Source organism: Malaclemys terrapin, chromosome 15 (genome assembly GCF_027887155.1).
Source record: "Malaclemys terrapin pileata isolate rMalTer1 chromosome 15, rMalTer1.hap1, whole genome shotgun sequence".
Lineage (NCBI taxonomy): Eukaryota > Metazoa > Chordata > Testudines > Emydidae > Malaclemys > Malaclemys terrapin.
The window spans coordinates 3,418,269-3,442,931 of NC_071519.1; the positions used below are offsets into that span (position 1 = coordinate 3,418,269).

At 63.7% G+C, this 24,663-nt stretch overlaps 1 protein-coding gene across 1 annotated transcript in view; it reads left to right on the plus strand.

Moving 5' to 3' along the window:
- Nucleotides 1-24,663, plus strand: part of DNAH2 (dynein axonemal heavy chain 2) — a 143,964-nt gene that overhangs the window by 112,788 nt on the left and 6,513 nt on the right. Inside the window, 15 exon segments of the mRNA XM_054005333.1 lie at nucleotides 170-339; nucleotides 861-977; nucleotides 1,054-1,218; nucleotides 1,826-1,951; nucleotides 2,218-2,366; nucleotides 3,638-3,704; nucleotides 3,929-4,079; nucleotides 4,405-4,553; nucleotides 4,721-4,854; nucleotides 13,074-13,218; nucleotides 13,501-13,700; nucleotides 14,884-15,010; nucleotides 16,070-16,256; nucleotides 23,023-23,171; nucleotides 23,955-24,138. Of these exon segments, the coding sequence (XP_053861308.1) occupies nucleotides 170-339; nucleotides 861-977; nucleotides 1,054-1,218; nucleotides 1,826-1,951; nucleotides 2,218-2,366; nucleotides 3,638-3,704; nucleotides 3,929-4,079; nucleotides 4,405-4,553; nucleotides 4,721-4,854; nucleotides 13,074-13,218; nucleotides 13,501-13,700; nucleotides 14,884-15,010; nucleotides 16,070-16,256; nucleotides 23,023-23,171; nucleotides 23,955-24,138 (2,220 nt within the window).

Here is a 24,663-nt window from a genome sequence, read left to right on the forward strand (position 1 = left end):
CAGTGGGATCCCAGCAGCAGCCTGGAGGAGCAGGCAGGGCCCTGCCCGGCACCCAGAGGGTTGCTGGGCCCCGAGACGGGTTGCCCCTCGCGGGTCATTGCCAGGCAGGCTGTGCCCAGCATGTGCCAGTCCCCAGGCCCCGCCCCCCCTGATCCCGGTGCCCCCCCAGGAGAGGCCACCTTCATCAAACAGCTGATCAACTTCGACAAGGACAACATCTCGGACAAGGTGCTGAAGAAGATCAGCGGGTACTGCTCCCAGCCCGACTTCCAGCCTGACATCATCGGGCGCGTCTCACTCGCCGCCAAGTCCCTCTGCATGTGGGTGCGCGCCATGGAGGTGAGGGGCTGGCGCGGGTGGGGCAGGGGAGGCGTGCCAGCCAAGGAGGGGAGGGGCCGGGCACCAGTCACGGGCAGGTGGAGGGATCTGGGGAGGGGAGGGGCCGGGCACCAGCCACAGGCATGGGGAGGGAGCTGGGGTGCGGAGGGACCGGCCACAGTTAGGGGGAGGGAGCTGGGGAGGTGGCAGGAGGGGAGTGCCAGGCTGAGGGCAAGTGGTGCCATGCTGGGGGAGGGGAGTGCCAGGTTTGGCAGGACGATGGCTGTGAGTGAAAACTCAGAAGACAAGAAGGAGAAAGAGAAACAAATGTCAGGTTCTCTCCCTGGCTCTGGGAAGGGAGTGGGGTCTGGTGGGTTAGAGCATAGGGGGCTGGGAGCCAGGACTCCTGAGTTCTCTCCCGGCTCTGGCAGGGGAGTGAGGTCTGGTGGTTAGAGCTGGGGGGGGCAGGACTCCAGGGTTCTCCTCTCCCAGGCCAGCGGCAGTGCTGTGCGGGGGGCTCACCATTCGCTGTCCCACCCCAGATGTACGGCCGGATATACCGGGTGGTGGAGCCCAAGCGTGCCCGCATGAACGCCGCCATGGCCCAGCTGGCCGAGAAGCAGGCGTCGCAGGCCGAGGCACAGGAGAAGCTGCGGGAGGTCGGTGTGCCCAGGGGCGAGGGGGAGGCGCTGGGCTGGGCATGGCGCTGGGGGGCTCACGGCTCTGCCCCCCCAGGTGGCGGAGAAGCTGGAGCGGCTGAAGCAGGAGTACGAGGAAAAGCTGGCGCAGAAGGAGGACCTGCGCAAGCGCTCCGAGGAGATGGAGATCAAGCTGGACCGCGCTGACAAGCTGGTGTCGGGGCTGGCGGGGGAAAAGGCACGCTGGGAGGAGACGGTGCAGGTATGGGGGCTGGGGGCAGGGATCCCAGTGGGGAGGATCTGGGGGGCAGGGGGTCGGGTACAGCAATGCCATAGCCAGGCCAGGGGGCAGGGATCCCAGCGGACGGGATCTGGGATGCGGGGATCCCGGGGGGGGGGGGCTGCAGGGATCCCAGCGGATGGGATCTGGGATGCGGGGATCCCGGGGGGGGGGGCTGCAGGGATCCCAGCGGATGGGATCTGGGAGGTGGGGATCCCGGAGGGGGCTGCAGGGATCCCAGCGGATGGGATCTGGGAGGCGGGGATCCCAGTGGGGTGGGGATCCCAGGGGCAGGATCTGGGAGGCGGGGATCCCAAGGGCAGCAGTGGGGGTGGAGGATCCCAGGAGACATGGATCCCAAGGGGGGCTGTGGGGGTGGGGATCCCAGGGGGGCAGGGATCCCGGGGGGTGTGGATCCCAAGAGGGGCAGTGGGGGCAGGGATCCCAAGGGGGCAGGATCCTAAGGGGGGCAGTGGGGGCGGGGATCCTGGGGGGCATGTATCCCGGGGGGGGGGGGCGTGGATCCCAAGGTGGTCAGGGGGGTGGGGCTCCCAGCGGTGCGGGGCTCTCAGCCGTGCTGTCTCCGCAGGGGCTGGAGGAGGACCTGGGCTACGTGGTGGGCGACTGCCTGCTGGCCGCTGCCTTCCTGTCCTACATGGGGCCCTTCCTGTCCGGCTACCGCGACGAGATCGTCTCCAGCATCTGGATGAAGCAGGTGTCTGGCACCCGCGGGCCCTGGGCACGGCACCCCGAGCGCTCGGAGCCCCGACTGCTGCTGTCCCTGCCTGGCGCTCTGCCTGGGGGCCGCCCCCTCCGGCCCCACATGTCCCTGAGGCTCCAGGGGGCAGGTGGGCTTGCTGCCTTTGAGTCACGCTGGCCAAGTCCTCCCACTGGGCTCCGGGCACTTGCCCCTGTGAGCCCCGCGCCATGGGGCAGCTGGGGGGCGGGCAGCCCCGGTGACCCTGTGCTCTGTGCCCGCAGATCCGGGAGCTGCAGGTGCCCTGCTCGCCACGGTTCACCTTCGACAGCTTCCTCTGCAACCCCACCATCGTGCGCACCTGGAACCTGCAGGGGCTGCCCTCCGATGCCTTCTCCACCGAGAACGGGCTCATCGTCACCCGCGGCAACCGGTGAGGGGCCTGGCCGCCGGCCTGCCTCCGGTGCTCCCGGCCCCACCTGATCCACTGCCCCCGGCCCTGTCCCCGTCCACCACGCTGCCCCCGGCCCTGCCCGACGCACTGCTCCCGGCCCTGTTCCCGTCCACCGTGCTGCCCCCGGCCCTGCCCGATGCACTGCCCCCGGCCCTGCCCAACGCACTGCCCCTGGCCCTGTCCCGTCCACTGCACTGCCCCCGGCCCTGTCCCCGTCCACCGCGCTGGCCCCGGCCCCAGCCCCGCCCGACGCACTGCCCCCGGCCCCACCCAACGCACTGCCCCCGGCTCTGTCCCGTCCACTGCACTGCCCCCGGCCCTGTCCCCGTCCACCACGCTGCCCCCGGCCCTGCCCGACGCACTGCCCCTGGCCCTGTTCCCGTCCACCACGCTGCCCCCGGCCCTGCCCGACGCACTGCCCCTGGCCCTGTCCCGTCCACTGCACTGCCCCTGGCTCTATCCCCGTCCACCGCGCTGCCCCCGGCCCTGTCCCCGTCCACCGCGCTGGCCCCAGCCCCGGCCCCGCCCGACGCACTGCCCCCGGCCCCGCCCGACACACTGCCCCCGGCCCCGCCCAACGCACTGCCCCCGGCTCTGTCCCGTCCACTGCACTGCCCCCGGCCCTGTCCCCGTCCACCACGCTGCCCCCGGCCCTGCCCGACGCACTGCCCCCGGCCCTGTTCCCGTCCACCACGCTGCCCCCGGCCTTGCCCGACGCACTGCCCCTGGCCCTGTCCCGTCCACTGCACTGCCCCTGGCTCTATCCCCGTCCACCGCGCTGCCCCCGGCCCTGTCCCCGTCCACCGCGCTGGCCCCAGCCCCAGCCCCGCCCAACGCACTGCCCCCGGCCCCGCCCGACACACTGCCCCCGGCCCCGCCCAACGCATTGCCCCTGGCAGGGACCCCTTGCCCGGCGCTGATATGCAGCCACCTCTGGGCAGGGCGGCTGGTTACCCAGGGACCCCTCGCCCGGCGCTGAGATTCAGCCACCTCTGGGGCGAGGTGGCTGGTTATCCAGGGACTCCTCCCCCGGAGCTGAGATGCAGCCACCTCTGGGGCGGGCAGCTGGTTACCTAGGGATCCCTCGCCCCGGGTGGGGCATGGCAGCTGTTTCCCAGCTGCGCTGGGGGGCAGAGGAGCGGCTGAGGCGGGGACGGGGGGCGAACGCTAGGTGCTGGCTGGCGCTGAGATCCTGGCAGGAGGCGGCCCAGCTCTGAGCCCCATTGATCTGCCCCTGTCCCCGTTGCCAGGTGGCCGCTGATGATCGACCCGCAGTGCCAGGCCTCCAAGTGGATCAAGAACATGGAAGCTGCCAAGGTGAGCAGCAGGGGGCGGTGCCTGGGATCCACTCACTCGGGGGGCGGAGCTGACCAGAGCCACTGCCCCCACTAGGCCACACCCTGCCGTGTGCCCTCTGCACTCTCCTCCCGGCTCCTGTCCATCCCGTGCCCCCGGGGGTTGGCAGCTGGCGAGGGCTGGGGGCGCAGAGGGTCCGGGAGTGGGGGACTGACTGCTCACCCCGGTGCTGGCGCCCCCTGCAGGGCCTGAAGATCATCGACCTGCAGATGGGCGACTACCTGCGGGTGCTGGAGGGCGCCGTGCAGTTCGGCTCGCCCGTGCTGCTGCAGAACGTGCAGGAAGAGCTGGACCCCTCGCTCGCCCCCATCCTCAACAAGTCCGTCACCAGAGTTGGTGAGGCCAGGCACCCGGGCCTCCGCTGTGGGGGCAGGGGCTGGGAGCCAGGACTCCTGGGTTCTCTCCCGGCTCTGGGAGGGGAGTGGGGGCTGGTGGGCTAGAACAGGCGGGGCTGGGAGCCGAGACTCCTGGGTTCTCTTCCTGGCTCTGGGAGGGGAGTGGGGGCTGATGGGTTAGAGCAGGGGGGGCTGGGAGCCGGGACTCCTGGGTTCTCTCCTGGCTCTGGGAGGGGAGTGGGGGCTGGCCTGGGGCCCCTGCTCACATCCCCAGGCAGGGCCCGGCTGCGTTCGGGGGGCCCTGACTGCCCCCATGTGTGTGCCAGGTGGGCGCCTGTTGCTGCGGCTGGCGGACAAGGAGGTGGAGTACAGCCCCGACTTCCGCTTCTACCTCACCACCAAGCTGTCAAACCCCCACTACACCCCGGAGACCTCCTCCCAGACCACCATCGTCAACTTCGCCGTCAAGGAGCAGGTGGGGCAGGGCCGGTTCCTGGGGGGTAAGGGGTCACTGCCAGGGGGCTGAAACCTCCAGGGCTAGGGGGACGACTGGAGATGGGTGGCACATGGGGGCTGGCTTGCTCTGGAGGGACCCCCAGCCTGCAGCAGCCCGGGCAGGCCTGACGCCCCTCGTCTCGGCAGAGCTTGGAGGCCCAGTTGCTGGGCACCGTGGTGCGGAAGGAGCGGCCTGAGTTGGAGGAGCAGAAGGACTCACTCGTGCTCAACATCGCGGCTGGCAAGACCAAGCTGAAGGAGCTGGAGGACGAGATTCTGAGGTGGGGCTGGGGCAGGGCAGCTGGTGACGCAGGGACCCCTCGCCCAGCGCTGAGATGCGTCCACCTCTGGGGTGGGGTGGCTGGTTATCCAGGGACGCCTCGCCCAGCGCGGAGATTCGGCCCCATGCCCCATTCCCCGGTGAACAGAAGGGCGGTATATCTTAGGGGGCTGTGATGAACTGGGACTGTTCTTACTGTGGTCTGGGAATGCTGACAGGGGAGTGTGGCTAGGATAGTCTGCAATGGGGGATGGGAGACTGACCGAGGGAGAATACCTGAGCGTGTAACATGAGAACCCAGGGAGGGGTTAGAGGCCAGGTGACACCTTTGCCCGGGAAACTGAACAAAGGCTGTGGGAGGGGTCGCTGAAGGCAGAGTTTCAGGAGCTGGCTGGTGATGTGGCTGGGAGGCAGACAGGGCTCTGACCTCCCAAAGGGGCTGGGGCACCCTGGGACCCCAAGATGGACGTAACTGAGGGAGGTCCTGTTGTCTGTGCCTGCAAGACCTGTCTTGGACTGTGTTCCTGTCGTCTAAATAAACCTTCTGCTTTACTGGCTGGCTGAGAGTCACGGTGAATCGCAGGAAGCCGGGGATGCAGGGCCCAGAGTCCCCCACACTCCGCAACAACTGGTGGCAGCGGTGGGATCTACTGCACCCCGTGGACGGCGCTTCCTGCAGTAAGTGACTGGGGAGCAGTAAAACGAAGGGGGATTGACGGGGACCAGGCATGCTGAAGAGTGAGAGAGAGACGGTTATTACCCCTGGGAGTGTGTGACCAGCGAGAAGGACTGTTGCAGTAACAGGGTCCCCCGGGGGATCGCAGCGAGTGGTCCCAGGGGTGGAGGAGTCTGCAGCTCGACCCTGGCAGAGAGGTGGTGACCTCGAGAAGGGCTGGCACACTAGGGGGCCCCCTGGGAACTGTGGGGAGCTGTGAGCACACAGGCCGGTGAGTGGCCAGCAGGAAGATGTATGCCAAGCAGCTTAAGAGCGACCTGGTGGAGCTGTGCAAGCAGAGGCGGCTGCGCATTGGGAGGCTCACCAAAGAACAGCTCATTGCCCAGCTGGAGGAGGGAGATCACTCAAATGAACTGATCCCTGTCTCTGAGGGAAGCAGCCTGGCAGATGCAGCGCAGGCACCAGTGTCTGTCCCAGCTGGGAGTGGTCAGCCGGCTGCTGAGGGCTTCCCGAGACCCCTCCTTCCTATGCCTAGGGGAAGGGTGGGGAGGAGCCCAGCAAATACCGAGGGCACCGTGACCCCCCCGGCCAGCAGGGGATCCTCCCGGCGACGTTCGGCATCCATGGAGCGGAAATGGCTGGAATGGGACAAAGAGCTAAAACTGAGAGAGCTGGAGGATCGTGAACAACAGAGACAGCATGAAGAGAGACAGAGGCATCATGAACTGGAGGAAAATGGGAGGCAGAGGCAGCATGAAGAGAGACAGAGGCTGAGGCATCATGAACTGGAGCTGGCGAGGCTGAGGGGCAGCGAGTCCCCGGCTGCGGTGAGTGAGGGGGGACCCAGGACTGCACGGAGCTTTGATAAGTGCATCCTGGCCCCACGCAAGGAGGGGGAGGACATGGATGACTTCCTGGATGCCTTTGAGACGGCCTGCGAGCTGCACCAGGTTGATCCTGCGGACAGACTCCGGGTTCTCACCCCCTTACTGGACCCCAAAGCCGTGGCATTGTACCGCCAACTGGAAGAGGCAGAGAAAGGGGACTACGAACTATTCAAAAAGGCCCTGCTACGTGAGTTTGGGCTGACTCCTGAGATGTACCGGGAAAGGTTCCGGAGTCAGGATAAAACCCCTGAGATCTCATATCTGCAACTAGCCGTCCGCATGGAGGGATACGCCAGCAAGTGGGCAGATGGGGCCCAGACAAAGGAGGACCTGGTTAAACTGCTGGTACTGGAGCAACTCTATGAGCGGTGCCCATCCGACCTGAGGCTGTGGTTGAGGGACAAAAAACCAGAGAACCGGCGACATGCGGGCCAGCTGGCCGATGAGTTTGTAAAGAGCCAGTCAGGGGATAACCTGGAGGATTCCCAAAGGAACAGTCCCACCACAACGCAGAGGGAGAGTCACCATGGGACCTTCCCGTGGGAAAATACGGAAAACCCCCATCAAAGGGGAACATCCGGCATCAGGTCCATCCGACCCACTCGAGGGGACCCACGGGACATGGGCTGCTATCACTGTGGCCAGAAAGGCCACATACGGGACAGTGCCCCAGGCTCAGGGACAGACTGAGCAGACCGAACCCACAGAGGGTTGACGGGGTAGAGACCCAGCCAGACGAGGGGCAGCATTCCCAGAGAAGGGGGGCTGGCAGAGTACCACCTGCTAAGGAGGGAGGAGAGCTCCAGGCCAGCTCCTCTGGGGGGCTGGATGCTCCAGACTCAGGGTTTTTGGTTTATACGGTGGGCGCGGGGCTGTCCCTTCGGAGAGAGTACCTTGTTCCCCTGGAGGTGGATGGGAGGAAGGTCAGTGGATACTGGGATACGGGCGCAGAGGTGACGCTGGTCCCGGCCCGAGGTGGTGGTGTGACGAACTGGGACTGTTCTTGCTGGGGTGTGTGAATGCTGACAGGGAAGTGTGATTAGGATGGTCTGCATCGGTGGATGGGAGTCGGCCCAAGGGAACATACCTGAGCTTGTAACATGAGAACCCAGGAGGGGGTTGGAGGTCAGGTGACTCCGGGGCCCGGGAAACTGAACAAAGGCTGTGGGAGGGGTCGCTAAAAGGAGAGTGCGGGAAGCAGGCTGGAAGGAGGCTGGAGAGATGGCTGGAAGGCAGAGATGGCTCTGACCCCCCAAGGGGGGTGGGCTGGCATGCCCTGGGACCCCAAGCTGGACCTAACTGAGGGGGGCCCTGTTGTCTGTGCCTGCAAGACCTGTCTTGGACTGTATTCCTGTCATCCAAATAAACCTTCTGCTTTACTGGCTGGCTGAGAGTCATGGTGAATCGCAGGAAGCCGGGGGTGCAGGGCCCTGAGTCCCCCAATACTCCGTGACAACTGGTGGCAGCGGCGGGATCTACTGCACCCCGTGGACGGCGCTTCCTGCAGTAAGTGACTGGGGAGCAGTAAAACGAAGGGGGATTGACGGGGACCAGGCGTGCTGAAGAGTGAGAGAGAGACGGTTATTACCCCTGGGAGTGTGTGACCAGTGAGAAGGACTTTTGCAGTAACAGGGTCCCCCGGGGGGATCGCAGCGAGTGGTCCCAGGGGCGGAGGAGTCTGCAGCTCGACCCTGGCAGAGAGGCGGTGACCTCGAGAAGGGCTGGCACACTAGGGGTCCCCCTGGGAACTGTGGGGAGCTGTGAGCACACAGGCCGGTGAGTGGCCAGCAGGAAGATGTATGCCAAGCGGCTTAAGAGCGACCTGGTGGAGCTGTGCAAGCAGAGGCGGCTGCGCATTGGGAGGCTCACCAAAGCACAGCTCATTGCCCGGCTGGAGGAGGAAGATCGCGCGAATGAACTGATCCCTGTGTCTCAGGGAAGCAGCCTGGCAAATGCAGCGCAGGCACCAGTGTCTGTCCCAGCTGGGAGTGGTCAGCCGGCTGCTGAGGGCTTCCCGAGACCCCTCCTTCCTATGCCTAGGGGAAGGGTGGGGAGGAGCCCAGCAAATACCGAAGGCGCCGTGGGCCCCCCGGCCAGCAGGGGACCCTCCCGGCGAAGCTCGCCGGCCAGCAGAGGATCCTCCCGGCGACGTTCGGCATCCGTGGAGCGGAATTGGCTGGAATGGGAGAAAGAGCTAAAACTGAGAGAGCTGGAGGATCGTGAACAACAGAGACAGCATGAACGGGAGGAGAATGAGAGACAGCATCAGCGTGAACTGGAACTGGCGAGACTGAGGGGCAGTGAACCCCCGGCTGCGGTGAGTGAGGGGGGACCCGGGACTGGACGGAGCTTTGATAAGTGCATCATGGCCCCATACAAGGAGGGGGAGGACATGGATGACTTCCTGGAGGCCTTTGAGACGGCCTGCGAGCTGCACCGGGTTGATCCCGCGGACAGACTCCGGGTCCTTACCCCTTACTGGACCCCAAATCCGTGGCATTGTACCGCCAACTGGGAGAGGCAGAGAAAGGGGACTACGAACTATTCAAAAAGGCCCTGCTACGTGAGTTTGGGCTGACTCCTGAGATGTACCGGGAAAGGTTCCGGAGTCAGGATAAAACCCCTGAGATCTCATATCTGCAACTAGCCGTCCGCATGGAAAGATACGCCAGCAAGTGGGCTGGTGGGGCCCAGACGAAGGAGGACCTGATTAAACTGCTGGTACTGGAGCAACTGTATGAGCGGTGCCCATCCGACCTGAGGCTGTGGTTGGTGGACCGAAAGCCAGAGAACCCGCGACACGCAGGGCAGCTGGCCGATGAGTTTGTAAAGAGCCAGTCAGGGGGTGGCAGGGAGGAGCCCCAAAGGAACAGGCCCGCCGCGATGCAGAGAGAGAGTCACCCTGGGACCTCCCAAAGGGGGAATATGGGGAATCCCCTCCCACGGGGAATGCCCAGCGTCAGGGACAACCGACCGGCTCGAGGGGACCCACAGGACATGAGCTGCTATTACTGCGGCCGAAGAGGCCACGTTCGGGCCCAGTGCCCCAAGCTCAAGGACAGACTGAGCAGACCGAACCCGCATAGGGTTAACTTGGTAGAGGCCCAGACGGACGAGGGGCAGGCTTCTCACGCAAGAGGGGCTGGCAGCTTATCAACTGCTCAAGAGAGAGAAGGGCCCCAGGCCAGCTCCTCTAGGGGGCTGGATGCCCCAGACTCAGGGTTTTTGGTTTATACGGTGGGCGCGGGGCTGTCCCTCCGGAGAGAGTACCTTGTTCCCCTGGAGGTGGATGGGAGGAAGGTCAATGGATACTGGGATACGGGCGCAGAGGTGACGCTGGCTCGGCCCGAGGTGGTGGCCCCAGATCAGGTGCTGCCCAACTCCTACCTGACCCTGACGGGGGTGGGCGGAACACCAGTCAAAGTGCCCGTGGCAAGGGTACACCTGAAGTGGGGGGCCAAGGAGGGCCCCAAGGATGTGGGGGTACACCCGTATTTGCCCACTGAGGTATTGATGGGGGGGGAACCTGGAGAACTGGCCAAGCAACCCCCAAAAGGCACTGGTTGTGACCCGCAGTCAGAGCCGGCGAGGGGCCCTGCGCCCTGGCCTTGGGGGGGGGTGCCTTGCCTGAGGCGCAGGATCCTAACCTGGTGGGGAGGGAACGCCCAGGGACACGGCTCAGGGAGGCTGCAGCTTCAGACCCAGCGGGCGAGAAAGAGCAGGTGGCCATCCCTGTCCCAGCTGCTGAGTTCCAGGCTGAGTTGCAGAGAGATCCCTCCTTGCGGAAGATAAGGGACCTGGCCGACCTCAATGCGGTACAGACCATGGGACGAGGTGGCCGGAAAAGGTTCTTGTGGGAGAAGGGGTTCCTGTACCGAGAATGGGCTCCCCCAGGGAAAATGGAGTCAGGGGGGATCAGGAGGCAGCTGGTGGTACCCCAGAAGTATCGCCGCCAGCTGCTGTGCCGGGCCCATGATATTCCCCTCTCAGGGCACCAGGGAACCTGGCGTACCCAGCAGAGGCTGCTACGGAGCTTTTACTGGCCTGGGGTCTTTGTTACTGTCCGACAGTACTGCGGATCCTGTGACCCCTGTCAGAGGGGGAGGAAGGCCTGGGACAAGGGGAAAACAGCTTTAGGACCCTTGCCCAGCATAAAGGATCTTTTCCAGAGGGTGGCCAAGGTTAAAAGGGGGGCTCTAAACCAAGAGAGCCCAAAGCACAGACCTCCAGACTGGAGCGCTGGGAGAAGACCACAGCCCAGTTGGAACCCCAGAGGTATGGGGGTGGGAAAAGGGCACAGGCCGCATAAACCTTCCCACATGCGAACTGCGAGTGCCATCAAGCACCCCCGACCTAAGGGGGGGCGTGAAACTGAAGGGGCCTGGTGTAATTCCCACCAAGGAACTGGAGGGATGCGGGGGCATCCATGGGAACGGGGGTAGGTTCGAACTTCCCCAGGTCACTGGCTAAAGTGACCCCGCTCAGTTCGGTCTCGAAGGGGGGAGAGATGTGACGAACTGGGACTGTTCTTGCTGGGGTGTGTGAATGCTGACAGGGAAGTGTGATTAGGATGGTCTGCATCGGAGGATGGGAGTCGGCCCAAGGGAACATACCTGAGCTTGTAACATGAGAACCCAGGAGGGGGTTGGAGGTCAGGTGACTCCGGGGCCCGGGGAAACTGAACAAAGGCTGTGGGAGGGGTCGCTAAAAGGAGAGTGCGGGAAGCAGGCTGGAAGGAGGCTGGAGAGATGGCTGGAAGGCAGAGATGGCTCTGACCCCCCAAGGGGGGTGGGCTGGCATGCCCTGGGACCCCAAGCTGGACCTAACTGAGGGGGGCCCTGTTGTCTGTGCCTGCAAGACCTGTCTTGGACTGTATTCCTGTCATCCAAATAAACCTTCTGCTTTACTGGCTGGCTGAGAGTCATGCTGAATCGCAGGAAGCCGGGGGTGCAGGGCCCTGAGTCCCCCAATACTCCGTGACAGGTGGCCCCAGATCAGGTGGTGCCCAACACCTACCTGACCCTGAGGGGGGTGGGCGGGACACCAGTCAAAGTGCCCGTGGCGAGGGTACACCTGAAGTGGGGGGCCAAGGAGGGCCCCAAGGACGTGGGGGTACACCCGTATTTGCCCACTGAGGTGTTGATGGGGGGGGGACCTGGAGGACTGGCCAAGCAACCCCCAAAGGGCACTGGTTGTGACCCGCAGTCAGAGCCGGCGAGGGGCCCTGCGCCCTGGCCTTGGGGGGGGTGCCTTGCCTGAGGCGCAGGACCCTAACCTGGTGGGGAGGGAACGCCCAGGGACACGGCTCAGGGAGGCTGCAGCTTCAGACCCAGCGGGCGAGAAAGAGCAGGTGGCCATCCCTGTCCCAGATGCTGAGTTCCAGGCCGAGGTGCAGAAAGATCCCTCCTTGCGGAAGATAAGGGACCTGGCCAACCTCAGTGCGGTACAGACCATTGGACGAGGTGGCCGGAAAAGGTTCCTGTGGGAGAAGGGGTTCCTGTACCGAGAATGGGCTCCCCCAGGGAAAATGGAGTCAGGGGGGATCAGGAGGCAGCTGGTGGTACCCCAGAAGTATCGCTGCCAGCTGCTGTACCGGGCCCATAACAGTCCCCTCTCAGGGCACCAGGGAACCTGGCGTACCCAGCAGAGGCTGCTATGGGGCTTTTACTGGCCTGGGGTCTTTGTTACTGTCCGACAGTACTGCAGATCCTGTGACCCCTGTCAGAGGGGGAGGAAGGCCTGGGACAAGGGGAAAATGGCCTTAGGACCCTTGCTCAGCATAGAGGAGCTTTTCCAGAGGGTGGCCAAGGTTAAAAGGGGGGCTCTGAACCAGAGAGCCCGAATCACCGACCTCCAGACTGGAGCGCTGGGAGAAGACCACAGCCCAGTTGGAACCCCAGGGGTATTGGGGTGGGAAAAGGGCACAGGCCGCATAAACCTTCCCACATGCGAACTGCGAGTGCCATCGAGCACCCCCGACCTAGGGGGGGGCGTGAAACTGGAGGGGCCTGGTGTAATTCTCACCAAGGAATGGGAGGGATGCGGGGGCATCCATGGGAACGGGGGTAGGTTCAAACTTCCCCGGGTCACTGGCTAAAGTGACCCTGCTCAGTTCGATCTCAAAAGGCGGGGAGATGTGACGAACTGGGACAGTTCTTACTGTGGTGTGTGAATGCTGACAGGGGAGTGTGGCTAGGATAGTCTGCATTGGGGGATGGGAGACTGACCGATGGAGAATACCTGAGCATGTAACATGAGAACCCAGGAAGGGGTTAGAGGCCAGGTGACACCTTTGCCCGGGAAACTGAACAAAGGCTGTGGGAGGGGTCGCTGAAGGCAGAGTTTCAGGGCTGGCTGGTGATGTGGCTGGGAGGCAGAGATGGCTCTGACCTCCCAAAGGGGTGGGGCGCCCTGGGACCCCAAGATGGACCTGACTGAGGGGGGCCCTGTTGTCTGTGCCTGCAAGACCTGTCTTGGACTGTATTCCTGTCGTCTAAATAAACCTTCTGCTTTACTGGCTGGCTGAGAGTCATGGTGAATCGCAGGAAGCCGGGGGTGCAGGGCCCTGAGTCCCCCAATACTCCGTGACAGGGGCACAGGGCAGGATTGGGGGGCGGCGGGAGCCTGCTGACCCTTGCCTGCCGCCCATCCCCGCAGGCTGCTGAACGAAGCCACCGGCTCGCTGCTGGACGACGTGCAACTGGTGAACACCCTGCAGACCTCCAAGGTGACGGCCAACGAGGTGACAGAGCAGCTGGAGACCAGCGAGACCACGGAGATCAAGATCGACACCGCCCGCGAGGTGAGGGGGGCCGGGGCTGTGTCCGGCACCCCCCGCCCATCTTCCGCATGGGCTTCAGCCTGGCTCCCTGGCAATGCCAGCCATGCCCAGGGAATGGGGGCTCTGATCCGGGCCCAGATGGCTCGGCAGGAGAGGCCATCCACACTGCGGTTAGACGCCCGCTGCTGGCCTGTGCCAGTGGAGACGTGCCGAGCCCCGGGAGGGCATGTGGGTGCTGTGTGGGCGCCCTCTGGGAGTCCTGCCTGAGGCTGACGGGCGCCATGCTCCCGCCTTTCCCCACAGGCCTACAGGCCCTGCGCCCAGAGAGCCTCCATCCTCTTCTTCGTGCTCAATGACATGGGCCGCATCGACCCCATGTACCAGTTCTCCCTGGACGCCTACATCGACCTGTTCAACATGAGCATCCACAAGAGCCACCGCAGCGCCAAACTGGAGGAGCGGATCCGCTACCTGAACGAGTACCACACCTACGCCGTGTACAGGTACAGGGCCCCGCGCCGGGGACGGGAACCACCCCCCTACGCCGTGTACAGGTACGGGACCCCACGCCGGGGACGGGAACCGCCCCCCTACGCCGTGTACAGGTACGGGGCCCCGCGCCGGGGACGGGAACCGCCCCCTACGCCGTGTACAGGTACGGGACCCCGCGCCGGGGACGGGAACCGCCCCCCTACGCCGTGTACAGGTACGGGACCCCGCGCCGGGGACGGGAACCGCCCCCTACGCCGTGTACAGGTACGGGACCCCGCGCCGGGGACGGGAACCGCCCCCCTACGCCGTGTACAGGTACGGGACCCCGCGCCGGGGACGGGAACCGCCCCCCTACGCCGTGTACAGGTACGGGACCCCGCGCCGGGGACGGGAACCGCCCCCCTACGCCGTGTACAGGTACGGGACCCCGCGCCGGGGACGGGAACCGCCCCCCTACGCCGTGTACAGGTACGGGACCCCGCGCCGGGGACGGGAACCGCCCCCCTACGCCGTGTACAGGTACGGGACCCCGCGCCGGGGACGGGAACCGCCCCCTACGCCGTGTACAGGTACGGGACCCCACGCCGGGGACGGGAACCGCCCCCCTACGCCGTGTACAGGTACGGGGCCCCACGCCGGGGACGGGAACCGCCCCCATGTCGTGTACAGGTACGGGACCCCGCGCCGGGGACGGGAACCGCCCCCCTACGCCGTGTACAGGTACGGGACCCCACGCCGGGGACGGGAACCGCCCCCCTACGCCGTGTACAGGTACGGGGCCCCACGCTGGGGACGGGAACCGCCCCCTATGTCGTGTACAGGTACGGGGCCCGAGCCGGGGGCGGGGACCTCCCACGCCGGGGACGGATACCCTACGCTGGGTACGGGGAGCCCCCCATGCCGGGTATGGGTACGGGGATCCCCCCACGCCGGGTACAGGGACCCCCACACCGGGTACGGGGAGCCCCCTACGCCGGGTATGGGTACAGGGACCCCCCCATGCCAGGTATGGGTATGGGGACACCGGGTACAGGTACGGAGATCTCCCTTCCTACACTGCGTACAGGTCCCGGGGCATGGGGAGCTACAGACAGAGATGTGGGGGATGGGAGACTGGCCTCCAGCCCGGCCCGCGGTGGGTGCCGAGGGGAGACCGTCCTGCCCCATGGCCAGGACCCCCTGCTCTCCCCGCAGGTTCACCTGCCGCGGCCTCTTTGAGCGCCACAAGCTGCTCTTCAGCTTCCAGATGTGCGCCAAGATCCTGGAGACCTCGGGCAACCTCAAGATGGACGAGTACAACTTCTTCCTGCGAGGGGGCGTGGTGAGTGCGGCAGCGAGCTGCTCCCCAGCAGGGGGCACCCTCCTCTCCTCCCTGCTGGGGAACGGGGCTGGAACCCCCTCTGCTCCCTACGGAGCCTCCCTTGAAATGCAGCTGTTAGAGCAACCCCAGCACAGCTGCCACCAACATGGGGCGGGCTGACCTCAATGCCCCAGGGTGGCGCTAGGGGGCGCTGTGGGGCAGGGAGCGGGGCGGGGGCAGCAGGGGGCGCTCTCCCCTGGCAGGGGGCTGGCCCCAGGGTGGCGCTAGAGGACGCTGTGGGGCAGGGAGCAGGGCAGGGGGCTCAGCAGGGGGCACTCTCCCCTGGCAGGCAGGGCTGGCCCCAGGGCAGCACTAGGGGGCGCTGTGGGGCAGAGAGCGGGTGTCACAGAGTGTGGGGGGACACAAAGCCCTGCACTCTCAGCCAGCCAGTAAAGCAGAAGGTTTATTTAGACGACAGGAATACAGTCCAAGACAGGTCTTGCAGGCACAGACAACAGGACCCCCCTCAGTTACGTCCATCTTGGGGTCCCAGGGGCACCACAGCCCCATTGGGGGGCAGAGCCCCGTCAGGGCTCCCTCCATTACCAGCCAGCTCCTGAAAAACTCCTCCCCCAGACTTTGTTCAGTTTCCCGGGCAAAGGTGTCACCTGGCCTCTAACCCCTTCCTGGGTTCTCATGTTACATGCTCAGGTATCTTCCCTCGGCCAGTCTCCCACCCCCCAATGCAGACCGTCCTAGCCACACTCCCCTGCGACCTTCCCAGCCAACACTCCCCACTCAGCATTCAAAGGCCACGTTAAGAACAGTCCCAGTTCGTCACAGCAGGGCGGGGGGTTCAGCAGGGGGCGCTCTCCCCTGGCAGGCGGCTGGCCCCAGGGCAGCACTAGGGGGCTCTGTGAAGCTGGAGGTGCCATTTTACAGTGAATTCTAGCCCAGGAGCCCCGGCGTCCTGGCCGTATTTGCCCCCTGGGGGCTGGCACATGTTGCTGGGGCCCCCGGCACCCTCCTGGTGCAGGGGGGCTGGCTCCGCATGGTGCCCGGCTCAGCTGCCCCCCGCAGGTGCTGGACCGGGAGGGGCAGATGGACAACCCCTGCAGTGGCTGGCTGGCCGACACCTACTGGGACAACGTCACCGAGCTGGACAAGCTCACCAACTTCCACGGCATCATGAACTCCTTCGAGCAGTACCCACGGGACTGGCACCTCTGGTACACCAGCGCCAAGCCCGAGAAGGCCCTGCTGCCAGGTCAGCCGCGGGCACGGGAGCCGGGACGGCTGGGTTCCCTCCCCGGCGCTGGGAGGGGAGTGAGGGCTGGTGGGTGAGAGCAGGGAGCCAGGACTCCTGGGTTCTCTCCCTGGCTCTGGGAGGGGAGTGGGGGCTGGTGGGTTAGAACAGGTGGGGAAGGAGCCAGGACTCCTGGGTTCTCTCCCCAGCTCTGGAAGGGGAGTGGGGGCTGGTGGGTTAGAGCAGGGGGGCAAGCAGCCAGGACTCCTGGGTTCTTCTTCGAGTGCTTGCTCATATCCATTCCATTAGGTGTGTGCGCGCCGCGTGCACGATCGTCGGAAGATTTTCTACCCTAGCAACACCGGCGGGTCGGCTGTGGAGCCCCCTAGAGTGGCGCCTTCATGGCGCTGAATATATACCCCAGCCGACCCGGCGCCCCCTCAGTTCCTTCTTACCGCCCCTGACGGTCGTTGGAACTGTGGAGTGCGGCATAGCTGTTCTCCACTCTCCCTAGCTTAATTAGTTATTCGCAGTTGTAGTTATAGTTATAGTTCTAGTGTTTGTAGTTTAATAGTTAAATAGTTTAAAGTTGTTAGATTTGTTATAATAGTCCAGGGGACTAAGGGGGTCGTCGCCCCCTTTCTCCCCCGGCCGCGGGCCCGGGCTCATGCCCAGAGCTCCCGGCTTCAAGCAGTGCGCCTCCTGCGCTAAACCTATGCCCACGAGCGACCCGCACGACTCCTGTCTGAAGTGCCTGGGAGAGTCCCACCAAACAGATAAGTGCAAGATCTGTAAGGCCTTCAGACCAAGGACCAAGAAAGAGCGGGACTTTCGGCTCCGGCAACTCCTGATGGAGGCGGCACTTAGCCCGGACACTCCTTCTACGAGCCAGGCCCAGGCACCTAGCGCCTCGGTGCGCAGTGCCCCAGCAGCACCGGCAATGCCGACAACGCGGGCGGTGTCGGACAAACCTCCCCGGCACCGGACCTCGTCGGCACCGCAGCAGGCACCTCGGCGCCGGTCATTATCCCCGGGGCATAAAAAAGCCCATAAGACGGGGACCTCTGTACCGAAGACGCCGGCTCCCCCAGTGCCGGGGGTAGAGCCGAGTGCGCCGGTGGAGCACCGGAAACAGGTGCCTCCAGCACTGTCGACTCCGGCACCGAGGCCGTTGAGTCCGGTGCAGATAGCGTCTCCACCGAGACCGGCGGTAATACAACTCCCGTCGACTCCGGAGACCTTCGTGGCGGCGAGAGACTTGATAGCTCTCACAGAGCCGGCACCGCCTCAACCACTGGCACCGACGGCACCGTTGACCCGCCCGGTCCAGTCAAGGGGGAAACCTGCCTTGATGCGCCCTCCATCACAAGGGCTGGAACCTCGGCACCGGTCCAGGTCCAGAAGCAGGTCCCCACGCCGCTCGCAGTCCCGGCACCGAATATCACCTCGGCACCGGTCGTACTCGCGGCCAAGATCTTCGTCGCGGCACCGGTCTACGTCTCGGCACCGCTATGATCGTCGGCACCGATCAACGTCGAGACGTAGTTCTCGGCACCGCTACGGTCGACGCTCGACGTCGAGAGGCCGCTCCCGGCACCGGGCATACTCCAGGTCCTCGTCGAGGTCCAGATCCGGCTCCCGGCACCGACGAGGTCATCGGCACCGATCGCGGTCCCGGCACCGTTCGCCGGCACCGCGCAGAGATAGATCATCTCCGGACCGGTACCGTGCGGCACCGCAGCCCACGGGGGTCGTTTCATCTCTCTCGGCACCGCCATGGCCGTCAAGATCGGTGTCTCGCTCCTCGGAGGACCTGTCGAGATCGGCATACCCCCCTCAAGGGCAAGCCGAGGAACGGAACTTGGGCCATTGGCAGGAGATGGCAGAGGACCACTCTCATGGACCATCTCACTGGTCATTTTGGACCCCGTGGGCGTACCACCAGGAGCAAGGGGCTCCAATACCATCGACCTCTCGCTCGGGTCACTCGGTTAGAAGGGCCCCAGAATCCACCATCTCTCGGCCTCCGCCAGGGGGCATGGAGGCTTCCGTGTCCACGCCACCTGACACCATAGACCCGAGTACAGGTGATGCTCCGGCCCAAGAGCAGGGGGATCAGGACCCCCCCTTGGATCCAGTACCACCGGAGGCGTCTTCCTCCTCCTCTCCGGATGAGGCAGTGGCGGGCACTTCATGTACGGGTCCCCCTCCGATAGATCTTCGGGCTCACCAGGATCTCCTGCGTAGGATGGCCCGTAATATGGACCTGCAGGCGGAGGAGATAATGGAAGTACAGGACCCTATCGTGAACATCCTCGGAGCGGATGCCCCATCGAGGGTGGCGCTACCCCTGATCCGCACGATACAAACCAATGCGGATACGATATGGCAAACTCCTGCCTCTATCCCACCCACAGCGAGAGGGGTGGAAAGGAAGTACTTTGTCCCGTCTAAGGACTACGGGTACTTGTATACCCACCCCCAACCGTGTTCACTGGTGGTGGAATCAGTGAACGCACGAGAGCGCCACGGCCAGCAGGCTGCAGCGCCTAAATCAAAAGAGGCTAAGCGGCTCGATTTGTTTGGCCGTAAGGTTTACTCAGCCGGAGGGCTGCAACTTAGAGCGGCGAACCAACAGGCGCTATTGAGCCGTTACAATTTTAACTCCTGGAACTCTATGGGGAAGTTTAAGGAGTTGATTCCCCAAGAGTCCAGGGAAGAGTTTGGAGTCATGGTAGAGGAGGGTAAGAAGGTGGCTCGGACCTCCTTGCAGGCCTCCTTGGACATAGCAGACTCAGCTGCGAGGACCCTGGCTTCGGGTATCGCTATGCGGAGGATCTCCTGGCTTCAAGTTTCGGGTTTGCCTCCGGAGCTACAGCAAACCCTACAGGATCTGCCCTTTGAGGGACATGGATTGTTCTCGGACAAGACGGACTCTCGCCTGCAGAGCCTCAAGGACTCGAGAACAATCATGCGCTCCCTGGGGATGCATGTTGTGGGCCCTCAGCGCAGACCATTTAGGCCGCAGCCTCAGCGCTTCTACCCCCCCCCCCCCCCCGCCTCGTCAGAGACAGGACTCGACCCGGAGGCGAGGGCGAGGTGGTAGAAGAAGGTGGGCCGGCCCTCAACCCGGCCAGAACCAGGGGCCACCTAGACCACCTTCAGGCCCCAGGCAGAACTTTTGAAGGTGCGGTCGAGGACGGCGCCCCAGTCATCCCCCAGGATCCAGCCCCCTCCTTTCGGGATCGTCTCTCCCACTTCCACCGTGCTTGGTCCCTTATAACTTCGGACCGTTGGGTCCTCCGCACAGTGGAGAGGGGATACGCTATCCAGTTTTCTTCTATCCCCCCCTCCCACCCCCCTTCCCCGTCCCTCTTCAGGGACCCTTCTCACGAGCAACTTCTTATACAGGAGGTTTCCACGCTCCTTGCTATGGGGGCCATAGAGGAGGTTCCAGTAGAGTTAAGGGGCAGGGGATTTTATTCCCGTTACTTCCTGATCCCCAAGTCCAAAGGAGGTCTGCGGCCCATCTTGGACTTGCGCGGACTCAACAAATTCGTAGTAAAGTTGAAGTTCCGCATGGTCTCTTTGGGGGCCATTATCCCTTCCCTCGATCCTGGAGACTGGTTCGCCGCCCTCGACATGAAAGACGCATACTTTCACATCTCAATTTACCCACCTCACAGACGCTTCCTGCGATTCGTGGTAAACATGGTGCACTACCAATTTGCAGTCCTTCCCTTCGGCCTATCCTCGGCCCCAAGAGTGTTCACGAAATGTATGGCTGTCGTGGCAGCGTACCTTCGTCGGCAAGGGATACAGGTGTTCCCGTACCTAGACGACTGGCTGGTACGCGGTCGCACCAAGGAGCAAGTTCAAGCTCACGTCCACATAATAGTGCACACATTCAACGAGTTGGGCATCCTACTCAACAAGGACAAATCCACTCTAGAACCTACCCAGAGAATAGAATTCATAGGCGCAGTTCTAGACTCCAGACGTGCACAAGCCATCCTGCCAGACAACCGATTTGGCACCATCACGAGCCTCATTCAAGGGCTCCAGGCGTTCCCAACTACCACGGTGAGGTCGTGCCTTACCCTGCTGGGTCACATGGCCTCCTGCACGTACGTAACCAGGCATGCCAGACTTCGGCTTCGCCCACTCCAGACCTGGGTGTCGTCAATATATCGACCAAATCGGGACAGCCTGAACATGGTGGTCACGGTCCCGATCTCGGTCCTGACCTCCCTCACCTGGTGGCTAGATCACAATGTGGTCTGCGAGGGGATGCCATTTCACGCCCCACAACCCTCTCTGCACCTGGTCACAGACGCTTCATCTCTGGGTTGGGGCGCCCATCTCAACGAACACCATACCCAGGGCCTGTGGACTGCACCCCAGCTAGCCCTGCACATCAATGTTCGGGAACTGATGGCGGTGCGCCTGGCGTGCCAGGCATTTCTCAACCTCCTACGTGGCCGATGTGTGTTAGTTCTCATCGACAACACCACGGCCATGTTTTACATCAACAAGCAAGGAGGAGCACGTTCGTCAATTCTATGCCAAGAGGCCATTCGCCTGTGGGACTTCTGCATCGCCCACTCAATCCATCTCACGGCATCGTTCCTCCCTGGAGTCCAGAACACTCTAGCGGACCGACTCAGCAGGTCCTTCCAGACGCACGAGTGGTCTATCCGTCCGGACATCATACATTCCATCTTCCGGAGGTGGGGGTTTCCCCAGATAGACCTGTTTGCATCTCGAGACAACAGGAAGTGCCACGTGTTCTGCTCCCTGCAAGGTCGAGCTCCGGGCTCCCTCTCGGATGCGTTTCTCCTTCCCTGGAAAGACCACCTGTTTTATGCCTTCCCTCCGTTTCCTCTGGTCCACAAGGTACTGTTAAAATTGTGCAGAGACCAGGCACAGGTAATTCTGGTCGCTCCAGCGTGGCCGAGACAACATTGGTACACCACACTGTTGGAACTCTCGGTTCAGACACCGATCCCGCTTCCGTTGTGTCCGGATCTCATCTCTCAGGACCACGGCCGGCTGCGTCACCCCGACCTGCAATCACTCCACCTCACGGCGTGGCTGCTCCATGGTTCACCCAGGCAGAGCAGCAATGCTCGCATTCTGTCCAACAGATTCTGCTGAGCAGTAGGAAGCCCTCAACACGCACCACGTACCTGGCCAAGTGGAAGCGGTTCTCCTGTTGGTGCGAACAACGAGCCATGTCCCCGTTGCAGGCACCCATTCCTCTCATTTTGGAATATCTCCTCTCCCTAAAACAGCAGGGGTTGGCGATATCTTCAATTAGAGTTCACCTGGCCGCTATATCGGCCTTTCACCCAGGGGAACTCGCGTCCTCGGTATTCTCTAACCCGATGGTCGTTAGATTCCTCAAGGGTTAGACCGGATGTACCCACAACAACGTCAGCCCGTTCAGACGTGGGACCTCAACCTGGTTCTCTCCAAGCTCACAGGTCCTCCATTCGAGCCACTGGCCACCTGTTCACTTTTGTACCTATCCTGGAAGACAGCCTTCCTTGTAGCCATCACCTCAGCAAGGCGCGTTTCTGAACTCAGGGCGCTTACATCCGAGCCCCCTTATACAGTTTTCCATAAGGATAAAGTGCAGCTTCGTCCACATCCTGCCTTTCTCCCTAAGGTGGTTTCTCCTTTTCATATCAACCAGGACATCTTTCTCCCGGTCTTTCATCCCAAACCACATGCCACTCGCCAGGATCAACGTTTGCATTCCCTGGACGTACGAAGGGCCCTGGCCTTCTATATTGACCACACAAAGCACTTTAGAAAGACGACACAACTCTTCGTTGCAGTGGCCGACTGAATGAAAGGCTCACCGGTCTCCTCACAACGCCTATCCTCCTGGATTACGTCTTGCATCCGGACTTGCTATGACCTGGCAGGTGTCTCAGCACCGCACCTCACCGCTCACTCCACGAGGGCCCAGGCTTCCTCGACGGCTTTCCTGGCACAAGTTCCGATCCAGGACATTTGTAGAGCAGCGGTTTGGTCATCAGTCCACACATTTACAGCTCACTATGCACTAGTGCAGCAGTCTAGAGACGATGCTGCTTTCGGATCAGCGGTTTTGCACACAGCAATGTCTCACTCCGACCCCACCACCTAAGTTGGGCTTGGGAGTCACCTAATGGAATGGATATGAGCAAGCACTCGAAGAAGAAAAGACGATTACTCACCGTTGTAACTGTTGTTCTTCGAGATGTGTTGCTCATATCCATTCCAAACCCGCCCCCCGTCCCCACTGTCGGAGTAGCCGGCAAGAAGGAACTGAGGGGGCGCCGGGTCGGCTGGGGTATATATCCAGCGCCTTGAAGGCGCCACTCTAGGGGGCTCCACAGCCGACCCGCCGGTGTTGCTAGGGTAGAAAATCTTCCGACGATCGTGCACGCGGCGCGCACACACCTAATGGAATGGATATGAGCAACACATCTCGAAGAACAACAGTTACAACGGTGAGTAACCGTCTTTTCTCTCCCTGGCTCTGGCCAGGTAAGTCCAGGACAGCGACAGGGAAAGGAGGTGCTGCTGGTGCGCTGCATGGTGTCCCGTGCCCAGCGATGATGCCAGGCGGCGGCAGTGTGTGTGGGGGGAAGGTGGGGGGCGCCATGGTTATCTCCCCACTGCCTCCTGGCTCCCTCCGACTCCTTGGGGGGCCCCCCCCAACAGTGTGCTGAGCATGGGGCTGCCCCACCAGCAACCCACCGTTGGCCTCCCCTCCCCGTGTCGCCCCCTGCAGGCGAGTGGGAGAACTCCTGCAACCAGATGCAGCGGATGCTGGTGGTGCGGTCCCTGCGGCCGGACCGCGTCGCCTTCTGCGTCACGTTCTTCATCGTCTCCAACCTGGGCTCCCAGTTCATCGAGCCGCCCGTGCTCAACATGAAGTCGGTGAGTGGGCGGGGGGGCTCCCCCTCCCTGGGTGAAGGGATCGGCCAGCGGCAGACGGATGTGGGAACCTGCGGAACTCCCTGCCACTGGATGCCTTTACCCAGGACCCCGGGGCCCCCTTTCAGACACGTGCTGGAATAAGGGCAGTGAAACCATTTTCCCGGGGGCCCCCCAAGAGGACCCCCCCCCACCCGCACCATGGCACAACAGGCAGTTCCTCAGAGATAATCTGGTGCAGGCAACAGCTGGAGGCAGGATCCCAGTCTGCATGGACCCAAGGGGCTGATCCAGGGGGGCAGGGAGGAGGTGGGATACCGGGTTAGACTGGCCCATGGGGCTGATCCGAGGAGGCGGGACGCCGGGGTAGACAGGCCCCTGGGGCTGATCCAGCGGGCAGGGAGGAGGCGGGACGCCAGGGTAGATGGGCCCATGGGGCTGGTCCGAGGAGGCGGGACGCCGGGGTAGACGGGCCCCTGGGGCTGGTCCGAGGAGGCGGGACGCCGGGGTAGACGGGCCCCTGGGGCTGGTCCGAGGAGGCGGGACGCCGGGGTAGACAGGCCCATGGGGCTGATCCAGGGGGGCCAGGGAGGAGGCGGGACGCTGGGGTAGATGGGCCCATGGGGCTGGTCCAAGGAAGTGGGATACCGGGGTAGATGGGCCTCTGTGCCCCCCCAAACCGGCCTCCTGCCCTGCCACCCTCCCCCCGACAAGCTCCCCAGCAAACGGGGCAGCCAGGATCCCTGCCCCCCCCCAGAGCGTACTGCTTCCCTCCCCCTGCCGCAGGTGGTGGAGGACTCCACGCCCCGGACCCCCCTGATCTTCGTGCTGTCCCCCGGCGTGGACCCCACCTCCTCGCTGCTGCAGCTGGCTGACCAGTCGGGCATGGCCCAGCGCTTCCACGCCCTGTCGCTGGGGCAGGGCCAGGCCCCCATCGCCACCCGCATGATCCAGGAGGGGGTCCGGGACGGTGAGTGTGTCATAGCCCCTCTACTGCCAGCAGCGCCAGGGGATCCTTGCCTCACCCTGGCGTTACGGGTGGGCAGCGCCCCAGGAGCCTCTGCTGCCATCCGACCCACAGATCCACACACTCCCCATTGCACATGCTCCCCGCCAACCCCAGAGCCTCCCACAGCAGAGCTCGCGCTGGGGCCCCGGCCCGATGCCAGGGGTTGCTGAAGAACCAGGGGACTCCCTGCCCGAGGCTCTGTCAGGCCCTGATGGTCTGTCTCGTTCGCTGGCCCTCATGCCACGCGGCATCCTGTGCCCCCAGGGCTGGGGCTGAGGGGCAGCGGGCACAGGGATGGGGGCCCAGCCAGTGGATCCAAGCCAGACCCCAGAGAAAGATCAGCCCGCTAGGATCTGTGCCTGAACCAGGACAACCATGCCGGACGGGAGGCCATATCTCCAGTACAGCTGGGGTTGGGGGCCGGGGGACCCATGGGTGGGATCCGGGGAGGGTCTAGGCCTGGTCGGCGGGGACTAATTGGGTAGG